Consider the following 14,391-nt stretch of genomic DNA (forward strand, 5'->3'; position numbering starts at 1 on the left):
GGTGCATAATCATTTTATCCCATAACACTGCTCATACCAATAACATAATACGAGATGATGATGTTGACAACCACCAATAACAACCTTTTTAATCGATAAAAAAATCCAGATCCAATAAATATCATCCAATTCAATACATCACCAACAGCACTCCTTAAGTCATTATGCGTAAACTCTGAACTTATTAAAAAATAATACTCTGTACTTCTTAAATTATTTTTGCCAAAATTGTTAAACAACATTTTACGAACCTTTAAATTTTCGCCGAATCTGCAAAGGGGAAGTGGCAAGGCGGTGTAAACCTAACATCATACCGATCAAATTACCCCTACTATTTTACATAAGGCGGTGTAAAGCTAACCTCATTCCGATCAAATTATCCCTACTATTGTACAGAGCAAAACATAACAGAACATACCGCACTCCAATAACGATAGGTTATCGATTAATGATAACCGCTATAATGATATTTTCATTTAAACCAACGGGAAGCATAATGTAAACGGTATCGACAATCTCTGTTTGATTGTGTACCTGTGTCTTGCCTGTTATTGCGACATGGCCAATGTAACCTATCATCATTTGTATAATATAAAGGACTGCTACACACGAAAGTGCATTTATATGTTAAACATTTAGATTTATCTTGCTTTTTGTAAACTGGATTTCAAAAATTGTATGAATATGGTGCAATACCTGTGCTTTACTTGTTGATAATAAAGCACAGAAAACATGAGCATTGTAGACAACAGTAACAATAAGCCCAGCTTCTCGGATGCTAGGACTTTTTTACGTGATAATTGTCATGTATAACAGATCAACGCTTATTTCTATGGCACTCAAGTATTTTAAACAATTTCAATGTAATATAATTTGGTAGTAAATGCATTTATTGTTGTTTACCAAACTATGTTTAATATCCCTTAAAAACCATCGTCATTTAATTTTATGAGGCTACCCCGCCCCCTCCCCTGCGGCAGCTGACCAGGTTTAAACGCAAGATAGCCTCCAATGCAGTATTGTAGTCATGGTTTTAGTTTACTATTTGGCTACCAACAAGTAAGTGAATATGCTGCTTTAAGCAGTACGATATACATGTAACTCGCTGACCTATATACTCAATTCCCTTATCGTGTGATGTTAAGTTTACGACTGGTTCATTGTGGAAGGTATTTTATGAAAAGCTGTAAGTAAATGCGTGTACTGAAATGTTAAACCAAGAAATTACCATTGTTTGTTACAGTTATTATGTAGCGTTTGAAAAAATGACTATAAACATAACACGTGCTTAATTGATTTAAATGAAATGTTAACATACATTCATAAACGCTTATTTTTTGGTAACAATTTTTACTTCCGTATTGATTGTCATGTGTCAGCAGGGTTTACATTTTCTGAAAATCGTGAAGGATTGACTATTCGTATAATCATATGTGTAAGCAGTTTTAACATTTTCTGAAAATCGAGGATTATTGAAAAGAAGTATTACCACAAAAATATGAGGATATTTTTTATCCTAAATAAAGGGATTAGACTTTATAAATAACAATCGTCTGTAGCATCACGTTAAGTTTACCAGAGTGTGTATGTATTCATTACTTACGATTTTACAATGGTGTTTAAATTCGCTATTTGACTGTTTTGAAAATTATACATATTTTATTAATGTCTTTCATATCGTTTGTACAGAATCATGGTTTAAGTGACGTAAGTTGAAACTAACTACCAAAATGGCGTCGTTTTCGTGATTTTCGTCAAGGAGTAAAGTGTATGTTCACCCGGTAAGCCACTTTATATTTATTTCCGATTAATATGGCCTTTCGGCTCTAGAGTGTTTGTCCTTCAATCGGTTTTTTGTTTCAAGATCGAAAACACAATGCACGGAATAAAGAAAATTGGAAGGAAAACAGTCCACGAATGTGTTGTTTACTTACGTAACCTTCGAGCTTTCGGATGTACTAATATCATTGTCTCTTATAATAAACAGTAATTGCGCTTGTTTACATAAAACTATAACATATTATTATTATAAATAAACACGATTATTTATTTCCATGGTGCGTTGCCTACGATCTTGAAACAAACAAACGTTGGAACAAATATATATTGTTACCGAGTAACAATAAAAGTTACTCCTGAGTGATAATCATCAAAACGACGCAATTTTGGAAGTCAGTTCCAACTAACGTCACTTAAACACTGTCAGTTCCCGAATGCAAATGCACGCTCCCACGGACATTACACTTCCTACACAGTAGTTAGGTGTAAAATACTACTTACATGATAAATTATCAATTATACATATGAAAATGTATTTAAATTAATTTTAGTTTATTTGACTACAGAAAAAAAGTTTGTTTAATTATATATATATTAAATTAAGTTTAACTACAGACTATCAAGCTTCTTTAATTGAATTATTTTACTATATTTAACTATGGAAAATCAAGCTCCATTAATTTCATAAATGTGAGTGCATTAAAGTACAGAAAATCAAGCTTTATTGACAAATTTATAAAGAGTGTATATATCTTTCCTGACATTGAGAAAAAAACATAATACCCGAACAAATGATAGTGGGTCATTTTCTTGCGACAACACTTACATGTCGCGTGTAGATTAACATCCCTTAATAGTGTCAATTTAGAATCATTATCTACATGTGTGTGTACACAAACAATAGTTAAAGTGATATTATGGGCATCTAACAGTTTATAGGTGTCTATCGCAACCGTTGTTTAGTTTTGGTGTTTTCACTTCATATACACTTATATTTGTTAATGCGCATCAACATACTAAAACAATATCCCGAAAAGAGAAAAATAATCCATTTGAATATCAACCGTACTTTCGTTTGACAACGGATCATGCATGTACGATGTGAACCTAAATTTAGTTTTAGTGCAGATTCGTTCATACGACACAAAGACACAAATTTGTTTTACGGATCAATTCGGTTTAGAGGACTGGGTGAGTCACGTAAGATAGCGAATATACAATCTATTTTAATAAACAACTGGTAGCAAAATGAGTTGCAGATAATTGGTCTGTAACCACATTTTAACTTACTCTTTTGACCAGTTAATTCATTTCAGTTCAATTCAACAGTGAAAAATGCCCATAATATCACTTTAATGTTTATATAAGATTGATAACAAAATATCACTAGTTGATGATGACAGCGATCACTTACAGTCGGTGTTCACACAATTGGTTGAGTTAAAACTAACATCTGCCTTAACGAGGTAAGTTTCCAGGAACATGTACGAATTACGCCTGTGTTATAAATACACGAACGTTTTGTTTCGATTATTATGGGCATTTTTCGCTGATGCATTGAGCTGAAAAGAATTAACAGGTCAAAGGAATTAGTTATAATGTGATGACTGACCAATTATCTACAACTCATCTTGCTACCAGTTGTTTATAAAAAAAATTATATTATATTCGATATTTCACATGACTCACCTAGTCCTCTAAGCCAAAATGATCCGTAAAACAAAATTGTGTCTTTGTGTCGTATGAACAGATCTGCATGAAAACTACATTTAGACTCACATCGTACATCGAATCATTTCTGTTGTCAGTTGTCGAAACGAAAGTACGGTCGATTTTCAAATGCATTATTTTTCTATTTCCCTAATGCCCGTATGTTGATGCTGCATTAACAAATATAAATGTATATAAAGTGAAAACACCAAAAATAAACAAGGGTTGCGATAGACACCTATAAACATAGCATATACTGTTAGATGCACATAATATCACTTTAAGATCCATCGGTTTCCTGTCTAAACATGCATGTATACAAGTAACTCAAATAAGCATCGTGGACAATGTTCATAATTCAGACAAAACAATGCCTTAAATTGTTATGTTTTGGAATTTTGTGTACGTTTGAAACACAACCTTATTTAAACTTTTTTAATTTCGTAATATTGGATAAATATTTACGGATTAAATAAGAATAGATGATATTTGTTGGATACGATGGAATATCGATTTTATTTCACTCGTGATCACATAAAATAATGTTTTCACGATTTTCGCAGCCACGAGTGATAATATGTATTTTTATGATCACGAGTAAAATTAATTCGATATTCAATCGAATCCACACAAATTTCCTTTTTATTTAATGCTTTTTCACCGCTTATTTACATTGTATAAGAGTGTAACTGGATAGTTTCGCTGGATTAATGACGTCATTTCGTCGAAAAAAATAAATTGTTTTATTAGACAGTGAATAGGCATTGCAGCTGCACATTGTTTTTACTCAATAGAAATTATTACAGATGTATTTATAATGTTGTTAAACATAATGCCTTTATTGTGTATCTTTATTATGATTTTTAAAATGCAATTTAATCAAACATGTTCTTCAGAAACATCGATGTTACAATGTCGGGAGAAATATGCCCAATGAACGAAGAGCTTATTGAGGAGCGAGTGAAATACTGGAAAAGGGAAATTGTGAGATGTCTTCAGACACCAACCATTATATCCCAATTGGCCGCACAAAACATTATCGACGAAGGTAAACATAGTCAACACGTTAAGACATACTGTTAATCGATGATTTGAAAACATACTATATCAGTACGATATCTTGAGATACAAATCCATAATTACCTAAATAACTTAGTAGTATTCAACTTCATTACTTATAAATAAATATGAACGTTCAATATGGTTTTCATTAAAGGGAACTTTTCACGTTCTAGGTTAATTGAATCAATCGGAAAAGATTGTTTCAGATTTGCAAATTTTCGTTGTAGTTATGATATTGCGAGGAAACAGTAATACTGACTATTTACCGTGCTATGATGCAATTATATGCACCTTTAAACAATTTAAAAACAGTAATGAACAGTATACATCGTTACAAACGCAAAACAGTTGAATAGATTGGAGAGTTCTGTTATAGTTATATTTTGTGACTTCACGAGGATTGTTTATATAATGTATAAAATACACCACTCCCTGTGTGTGCACGGATGCCTGAGTGGTTTAAGTGTTAGGTTTTTACTCCAAGAGTCGGTGGTTCGAGCCAAGTTTAGGATTCCTTTTTGTTAGTTTCTAATTGCATTGTTGTTTCTACTGGAGCTGTTAGTTCCCATGTTTACATTTTTCATATAAAAGCATTTAATGACAACATTCAATACATGCCGAAATATGTGAAAAGGTCCCTTAAAGTAAGTTAAAGTATTATTTTAAATATTCCATTTAAAGACATATTATTAATCTGTGGGTACATTATTTGAACCCAAATGAGGTAGTGCCTATCTATTGCGTATATTATTTAGACACACAGACCAAATTAAGACAACTGTACACAGAAAAGACTACCGATGTAGCGGCAAATGAACTCATCAATGCTATACGGAAGAGTGCGGCCCCAAAGAGGTGGTCTCTATTCATCGAGTGTCTACACAAAGAAGGTAATATTCTTATATTTCCAGTTCAAATGTTTAACGCTTTTTATTACATATGCACGACAATAAACGGTCTTCAAAATCAACCTGTTTCTTGGTTTATATTCCTTAAACGCTGCTTCACCGATGGAGACTTCATCTCTGCCCTCTGTCGAAGCGGTAAGAAATTTAAGAATGGTCTTCGCCCGTCTCTCTGTCGAGAGACCGACAATCTTTTGTAACCGTGTATCGTATACAACTGAACGAATGCAATGAGGCTGCGACAATGTTTAAGTCATTGCGATGATGTATACTTTACGAGTATATCAAGTTAGCCCAAGGCTCAGTATGGAGATCAAATATTTGAGCCTTTATTTCGTGTCTGCTTCATATCCCTATACCAGTTGACGGATTTTCATGAGATTACATTACAGTTAAGTCAATGCACAGTCAATGTCACACTTAAATGCTTTATGTTAAATACACCGTTAAGAGACTTTAAGTATCTGAAATTAAAAACTGTAAATCATGACGTTAAGTTGTAATCCAAAATTAAGTAAAATACAAAAAAATATTGAAAATGCGGTGTGTATTTTTCAGGCTTAGTTTATGTGAAGTCACTCTTGCTCGCTGAACATCAATATGAAGATGAAGAAAGAGAGAGGGGCAGAAAAATGATAAAGTTTTTCAGTTCTACACTTGAAAAGAATATAGACCCTATCGATATTCTTTCAACCCTTATAGCCAACGACGTCATAGCAGAACATGATAGTGAAGAAATTCGTAATTTGTGTCTGAACAAAAGCAGAGTGTACGCCGCGATGTGTTTGCTAGACCGCATCCAATGCCGCTTAAGGCCAGGGGAGTGGTACTACCACTTCCTTTGCGCGTTGCGAGACAACGATTACGAAGAGGAGGTTAAATTGCTGGAACCAGACTTTTTAGACGATCCTTCAAAATATCTGCCGACAAACCAACATGGTAACCTTGTACAATATTTATATTCATTGTTCATGAATGATGAAAAAATGCATATATCGCCCTTCATGCAATGTGGTTTACTGTGTTGATGTCGAAACAAAGTATTAATTATTATGTATTATTATTGACACAGGTCGAAAGAAAATTGCAGTTGTACAACCTGCAACAAGAATGGCTGCAGACAGTAAGTATTTAATGATATGGATGTTTAACGTTTCCACGGTGACATACATTTAATTAAATATATATGCTAAAAGATACCAAAGTTTGTAATTACCGATTAACCTCATGCCTTTTGAAACAATGGGGACTTAACTCAGTTTCACTTTGTTCAGAAGTTGTTCACTTGTCATAATTAAGAACCGCCTGCTATAATATTGTATCCATTTTGCTGGAGATAAACTATTTAAAGTTTTCTTATACAGTTTGCCTGTTTTTTAAAGATCCTATTGATAAAGACGGTGATTCTGCCGACAATCAAAACTTAACGCATTCCAAACATGTCTTCAAATGTGTCCTGTCAAATAATGAACCAATGGAAACAATTCCAATACCTGTGCATGAAATTATGGGACGAAATAAAACGTTCATGAAGGAAACATATAAACATGAGCCTGAATCGGGAAGCATGGTCAATACCCAACAAGCGTCTACTGTAGAACTTCCATCTCATTTGATTGAAGATGTAACAACATCACTAAAACAAGTTACAATAGGAGATACGACACCAACAGCCACACAAGAGCTATTACTAGATACCCCGCAAACCCCGCTAGTTCAACTCATTCCGGAATATACGCAATCATATTCGCAAGAGGCTGACGAAGATACACAAGAGGCTGACGAAGATACACAAGGTATCATAGTTAATGATATTCAACTAGCGCGCACAGAAGTGTTTTGTTTAATGTATTAATTGTTTATATTTTTGCAATACGTTCTATAGACCTACCATTCATTTTTAATTTCAATATTTAATTGCACACTCACATAGCCATCGTTTGGAAAAGAACAAACACACAGGTATAACATAGCTGTTCCGACGAAATCCAACATATATCACTAAAAAGCTGAGTTTTAACTATTGCTGAGTATTATTTTCTTGACAATAAAAGCTCTATATTTGCCAATGTGTGTTCAGCGTATAAACATGCATTCATTAAATTTTTAATTACTGTTTCTAACCGTAACATTATTTAAGCCTCTTCAGGAATGGACCAGTGCGAAGACATAACTGGTTCCGAGTTCAAACTAAGGGAATATCAGATAGAACTTTCCGAAAATGCCGTGAAAGGATTGAACACAATCATTTGTGCTGAAACGGGTACCGGTAAAACATACGTGGCTTTGAACATCATTAAAAAACATCTTGCTGATACGTCAAAAGGTATATGACTAAGCCTGTAACATACCCTTACGAAATAACGTTTGATAAATATATTTAGAAGGAAGAGTAGCCTGTATTAAAATTGACGTTAACATTGCAGATATTACTGTGAAAACGGAGAAATCAAACCGGTTAACTTTGTTGAATATGTAGAGCTAAGATATTTAGGCATGGGTCGTTTTGCGTATACGATTTTTTATAATCGATTCTATTTAATTATTAAAATATTTACAAAAACGTGTTTGAATTCATTATGGTTATGACACTTTCAGGCACATAGTAACTCATAATGCTAACGTTTGAAAAGCAAAAAAAAAAGCTTGAACATTTCTCAAGTATATTTCAATATTTGACGATATTGAGTAGAGAGAATTGTAATAGAATTTCATAGAGTTATGGACATTGTGCTCTCTATTTAAAGGTGAACGTAGGGTCGTGTTTATGGCCCGTACAAACGTTCTAATCCAACAACAATTCCAAACGCTCACGAAACGACTACCTTCGTACCAGGTACTGTCTTTTTGTAGTACTAACGCGACTACAAATGTACAAAATACATTATACGTTTGTTCTTTGATTTCTCATAATTTGTGTGTGCTTATTGTTCATGAAAAAAAAAACATAATGCTATGTTTAAAATCTAAGGAACAATTTACACCGCTGCGTTATAGTTTCCAACATAAAGAGTATGTTTTGAAGAAAGCAACTTATAAAAATGACATATTTGTATTTTTGGTATCGGCTTTATGACAAAGTTCTACTTCTGATTTTCCGTCAGTTTGCAACCGGCTTTTTGAGGGTTAGGAGTTGTGGCATTTCTGAATTACAGCTGCTTGGAGAACATACCTCGCTTTCAAAGTGGTCACTTGTGCTTATATTTGTAGATAAAGCTGATTTCCGGTGAAAGTGATGACGCCAATATGCTGGCTGCATTTATTCCAAATAATCATATTCTGTGCCTTACGCCGCAAATTTTGGTGAACAACATAAAAAAGGGAACAGTCCATCTTTCTGATTTTTCCTTGTTGGTATTAGACGAATGCCACCACACATCGGGAAATGTTCCGTATGCTAATATCGGCAGACGTTACTTAATGGACAAGAAAAAAAATGTCCTAAAACTTCCACAGGTATATAAATTACCAACATCTATACCTGATAATCGTCCCTATTCATAAAGGAAAAGTGTTTGAATGATAAACTTTATATAAGACTTAATTTATACTTAAATATTAGAAGGTGAGGGAGCAGTGAATACAATTGAATGTTATACAATACGTTTTTACCTTTGTGCCTAGCAGACGTTCGTATGTTGTAGATTGTTGGATTAACAGCTTCGATAGGGATAGGAAAGTCAAGGACCGACAACGAGTCTGTTAACTACATCGTGAAACTATGTTCCATGTTGGACTGCCAAGTGCTTTCAACAGTTCAAAAACACGAAACCGAATACCTGAAATGGTGCAATATTCCGAAGGAAGGTACTTTTAAATGTTCTGATCATTGTTAGCATATATGCAAACGTGTTGACTTCTTTGATATTGTGCAGAAAAGATTTATGCAATAACTAAGAAACTTAAAAATTCCCAGTTAATTTTGGAACAGTATAGATATTATTTTGAAAATATAATGAGCCGATTTGCAAAATATGTGTTTGTAATTACGCAGCAACATGCTTCTTTGTTATTTTACCTTAAATAGAAAGAATCAACCTGACAGAAAAAGACAGAGACCCGTGTAGGGAGGCTGTTGACAAGGCGATTCGGGAAACGGAATACATTTTAGAACGTAAATTTCTTGAAACAATACTATATGATACATGAAATATGATGCTCTGAAAACTATTCTTTATATTAGCTTATAACTTCAGATAGATGTCTTAGTAGAGACGCATGTCTCAGTTCAACTTTTATCAGGTAGTTTGGTATCAATTATGATAGTTCTGACAAAAACAAAAATCCATTCGTGCATTTGTTGAAAATAAAGTGTTGGCGATGAGACCATCAGCAGTTTAAATTTCTTAGTTACATGAGCATATTTATTTTTAGTTAAGGAAATAAATGTCATACTGTTTATGCATCCGTTTCAGAAATCGTTGCGTTGCAGCCAGAACTTGTCGATGTGCTTTTAGATAAAAGGCCGCGCCATGACAGAAAGCCTGAAGCGTACTACAAATGGGCACTTAAACTGCAAAAACATGCTAGGCTACACAATTCCACTGAAGACGACTTACGAGACGTTGGCTCATGTGCGAGATATCTCCTAGTACGTCAATAGAAAATCGTGTTTGGACCTCTTTTTTTCCATAGTAAATAGCTTGCTTGTCCTGTCACTGTAATCCGCCATTCGTATTTATTAACATGATATTAAATCAAATATGTTATGTCTATTTCATTTCAGATTTTCCTCGCGGCATTTGAGGTTAACAAACTTCTTCAAACAAAACATATCATAAAGTATCTGGCAGATGCCCAAAAGGTAGAATCACAGGGCAAAGACAGACTGACCGAACGGGAGAAAGAATTATTTGAAATATTCAAAGGTATATTACTTTTTAAATTTAATAATGACAACCTCAATTTCTTTACTTGCTCCTCTTTCCGCCTTCTTGTATAATAGTCATTTCATGTAAGGTGCAATGTTCAAAGGTATGTGTTCTTGTGTTGAATGTATGATTGAATATTATTCAAGTGTAACTAACTTGTAAATGAAAACTATACTTCACTTGAACTGTCATTTTGTGTGAACAAGGCAGTGGCAATTAAATGCTATGTTTTCGCGTCATTAGCTTTAAGAAAGGCCATTTTGTTCATACGTCCATATATTTATGAATTTCTTAGGAATCTTCATGGAGGTACCAGTTTTGGTGACCATACAGGTCATTGCAATAACGTTCAAAATGGTTTATTAAAGTTTGTATAATGTACAATTTTTTTTTTCAAACTTACTATTTTGCTTACTACTTATCAATAAATAATTATCTTATTTCTTTTGTAAATGTTGTGTAATTGTTTTTGACACGCCTGCCTGTTTTGTTAAATTTTTAATGCAACCCGTGATTTCTGTGGAATATACAACGTTCATGTTGAAAACATTTTTCTGTGGAAAAAAACAACAACATATTAAATCATAACACATACGTCGGATGTTTTATGGAAAAATAAACACTATTTTTAATGTTCATTTCTGGTGTCATATATGTCAAACACATTTTATGCCACATTTTATGCTTTATACTTTATGTTAACGATATTGAATAAATTAAATTGAACTATGGAAAAAGCATTTAGGAATAGAGCCTTAGAGGCAAATTTGATTGTGTGTTTCATTATCCGGACTTGTTGATATAACTTACAATGATACCTTACAATGATACACATTGGTTAAATGTTATAATTATCTCAATGTTGTCATACTTCATCCTTTAGTTGGCTGTAAAAAGTAAAACTAGAGGTTCTGTGAATTTTACATATTCGCGATCTGTTCACATCTTGTTTGTTTGAAATATATATATATATGTTATATATATATATAATATATATATATATATATATATATATATATATATATATACATACATATATATATATATATATATATATATATATCTATATATATATATCTATATATATATATATATATAATCTATATACTATATATATATTAATCGCTTTTAATAGTTCATTATCCTTTATAGATACACCATATTAAGTTGTATAGCTTATATAGTTTCTAGAGTTTGCTATAATAACTTTATGTTAGCATTTACAATAGTTCGAGGTTCTGCCGAAAGCAAAGCAAACATTTATGCAATTTTGTTTACATGTATTATTTGTTTACAGTGAGAATGCAAATAAGTTCTTATAACGTATTGTAATAATGTGCGCAGAGGAGAACAATTGATAACACAAAAAAAGCGTGAACATTAAAAAGTTTACTGAAACTTGTAAACTACCGAACATTTTTCTATCCGATACCTAACAAATCGTAGCAAAGCTTTAATGTACTGCACATGATGCAGATTTGATAATAGAAATTAAGATGAGTAGACGATGTGCAGAAGTTTGACTAGGCCTTGATGATAAACAATAACACTTGCGTTTATTTACAGAGGTTCAAATGATTTTGATAAAAGCTGGTAAAGGAGATGAGGAAAATCCCAATGTCCGCACATTGTCTGCTCAGTTGAGACAGATGCTGAATGACAAAGGAGATGACTCACGGGCAATGGTCTTTGTGCAAGCCAGGGCAACGTGCAAAGCATTGGCTGAAGTTCTTGACCTAGAATTTAAGGACGTTCGAATAAATGTGCATTACCTGTTTGGACAAGATACCCGAGGCTCTATAACAGGTACATTATTTGTTTGCGGAATACATGTTTGTGAACATTTGAATCAGTTAATTAAAGCGTGTGATGTTAACCTAGCAATAATTAGTGAGATAATATGTACATTAATAGTCCTTTTTAATGATATGCAATGCACGTTTTAAAATGGAATAAGCTATATAACGGACAGACATTGTGTACTATATGTATGCGCAGCTGTAATTTTAATATGAAACTAGTACTGTAGAATATCATTTGTAAGAATTTATTTAAATGATGATTTTGTCGGACGTAGGATTTGGCTTCGATTAAATAACAGGTTATATCTTAGAATAATTCACGAATTGCATAGTATTCACTTGTTGCAATAGGTATGAGCAGAGATGAACAAACGAATACCCTTGATAAATTCAAGGAGGGACACTACAAGATACTTGTGTGTACATCCGTGGGTATCGAAGGTTTAGATGTGCCTGATTGCAATATAGTTATCAACTACAACTACGCTGGAAACGAAATAACAAAGGTTCAAATGAGAGGTCAGGGAAATTGCACTTTAATTGTTCATAATATCTGGTTATTTTTCATGTCAAACAAATCAAAGATACGGCAGTTCAATGTTCCCATTTCAAAATAAAAGCTTAACTCTGTTATAAAAAAGTAACACACCATACTCCATCCATTCGTATTTTTTTTTGTCGCGCGATACTTAAAACTTCATTACGTGTGATGTGATGAAGCTTTGCAAACATATGAACCAACTTGTGAACTTGCGCACTTAAGTATGTTGACTATTTAAGTTACGTATTGCTAGGTCTCGAATTTTAGTTAGAACGCTTGGGTTAAAGTTCATGGGTGCGATTTTGAGCCGGTATACAGATATTATTCTACTTTTTTTATTTAGGAAGAACCAGAAAATCAGATGCTACACATGTTACGATTGCCAGTAAACACTTGCTTCAAAGAGACGAAGTTAACATTTATAAAGTTAATATGATGTACAACGCCATGAAGCAGATTTTGCAGATGGACCCGACAACGTTTCGACACAATATACAACATTATCAAGGAATTGAGTTAAAATGCTGTGAAAATCATATGGAAGACCCTAAGAAAAGGATTACTGCTGAAAACGACTTCACAATTTCTTGCCTTCGCTGTAATGCAACCGTTTGCCAGGCGTCTGATATTCATCAGTATGAAAGCAATCATTTTGTTGTCGATCCAACGTTTGCTGTACGTGTCAAGCTTGTCGAACACAGAGCACAGCAAAGATTCGCAGGCATTTTAAAAAGATATAAAATGCATTGCAAACTGTGTCCTCTTGATTGGGGAATAGTTGCAGAAAGAGGGGAATACCTACTTTATATAATTAAGCTGGAAAATTTGAAATTCAAAAATAACCGCACCGAGGCAATTTCTTTCTTCAAAAAATGGAGTGAAGTTCCATTCGATTTTCCTAAGCACGATCTGAACGATATCCCTTCATTGTTGGCATATCAGATTAACATCGAATAGCCGTGAACATTTGCGATACGTTATGGATTAAAAAAACATGTATTGAAAAAAGAAAAAACCTCAGTGAGGGCCCTATGGAAGAATAGTGACCAGCCAGGCAGCCCCAAATAGTATATGAACCGAAGCCGTGACTATTGTGCCATTGGGTCTGAAGTGAGGTTTTCTATTTCCTATTGTATACCGAACATTTTTGTGCAGGAAAATGTCAATAGAAATAAAAAATAAATAACACACTATAAATGCCATCAATATTTATCGGTTGCTATTAATAATATGTATTATAATAATACGACATTTTTGTAAACAAAGGAAACAGTACTTTAAACATCTTTGCGTTGTAAAGCTTGCACAAATGTTACAAATAACTATCATTCTAGCGGGCACTATTAGATGCGCGCGCATTTAGTCAGCGGGCGCTATTCTGCATATCGCCTGCTGACTAGATGCGCGCGCATCTTTACCGGGCACTATTCAAGATAACGGACATGTGTAGTCTATATAACCAAAGAAGATGCAAATTTATGTGAGGTATAATATATAAACATAATACACTAAATTTCAATAAACGTCGTTGTCCTTTCCAATTATCAACATTTCTGAATAGCAAATTAGTCATATGGCAATCTTTAAAAGAACGTTTTTATTTCGCTTTTAATGATTGTTAAATTTGTAAGTTTTAGTGTTTAAGAAAGGAGATGAGAATATATACAATTTATTTTTAATTTAACGTGTGTATTTTACGTTTTGCTTTTAATACAAAAGTC

The 14,391-nt window shown here is 33.3% G+C and overlaps 1 protein-coding gene across 1 annotated transcript; it reads left to right on the forward strand.

Annotated features, from left to right (window-relative positions):
- Positions 1–1,131: 1,131 nt before the first annotated feature.
- Positions 1,132–13,785, forward strand: LOC127858068 (antiviral innate immune response receptor RIG-I-like). Its single transcript, XM_052394954.1, has 16 exons — positions 1,132–1,186; positions 4,386–4,537; positions 5,307–5,441; positions 6,015–6,395; positions 6,529–6,579; positions 6,839–7,252; positions 7,597–7,782; positions 8,204–8,292; positions 8,667–8,912; positions 9,101–9,263; positions 9,484–9,570; positions 9,872–10,047; positions 10,183–10,324; positions 11,894–12,133; positions 12,481–12,648; positions 13,014–13,785. The coding sequence occupies exons 2-16, from the start codon at positions 4,402–4,404 to the stop codon at positions 13,625–13,627; spliced, it is 3,228 nt and encodes a 1,075-aa protein (XP_052250914.1). The 5' UTR covers positions 1,132–1,186; positions 4,386–4,401; the 3' UTR covers positions 13,628–13,785.
- The last annotated feature ends 606 nt before the right edge of the window (positions 13,786–14,391 follow it).

Source organism: Dreissena polymorpha, chromosome 14 (genome assembly GCF_020536995.1).
Source record: "Dreissena polymorpha isolate Duluth1 chromosome 14, UMN_Dpol_1.0, whole genome shotgun sequence".
In the NCBI taxonomy this organism is placed as follows: domain Eukaryota; kingdom Metazoa; phylum Mollusca; class Bivalvia; order Myida; family Dreissenidae; genus Dreissena; species Dreissena polymorpha.

Excerpts from the sequence above, each read along its gene's own strand:
- LOC127858068 (XM_052394954.1), top strand. The coding sequence starts at position 4,402 with ATGTCGGGAGAAATATGCCCAATGAACGAAGAGCTTATTGAGGAGCGA. Across the intron at positions 6,396-6,528 it reads TCTGCCGACAAACCAACATG|GTCGAAAGAAAATTGCAGTT; the intron begins GTAACCTTGTAC and ends TTATTGACACAG. Across the intron at positions 10,325-11,893 it reads ATTATTTGAAATATTCAAAG|AGGTTCAAATGATTTTGATA; the intron begins GTATATTACTTT and ends GTTTATTTACAG.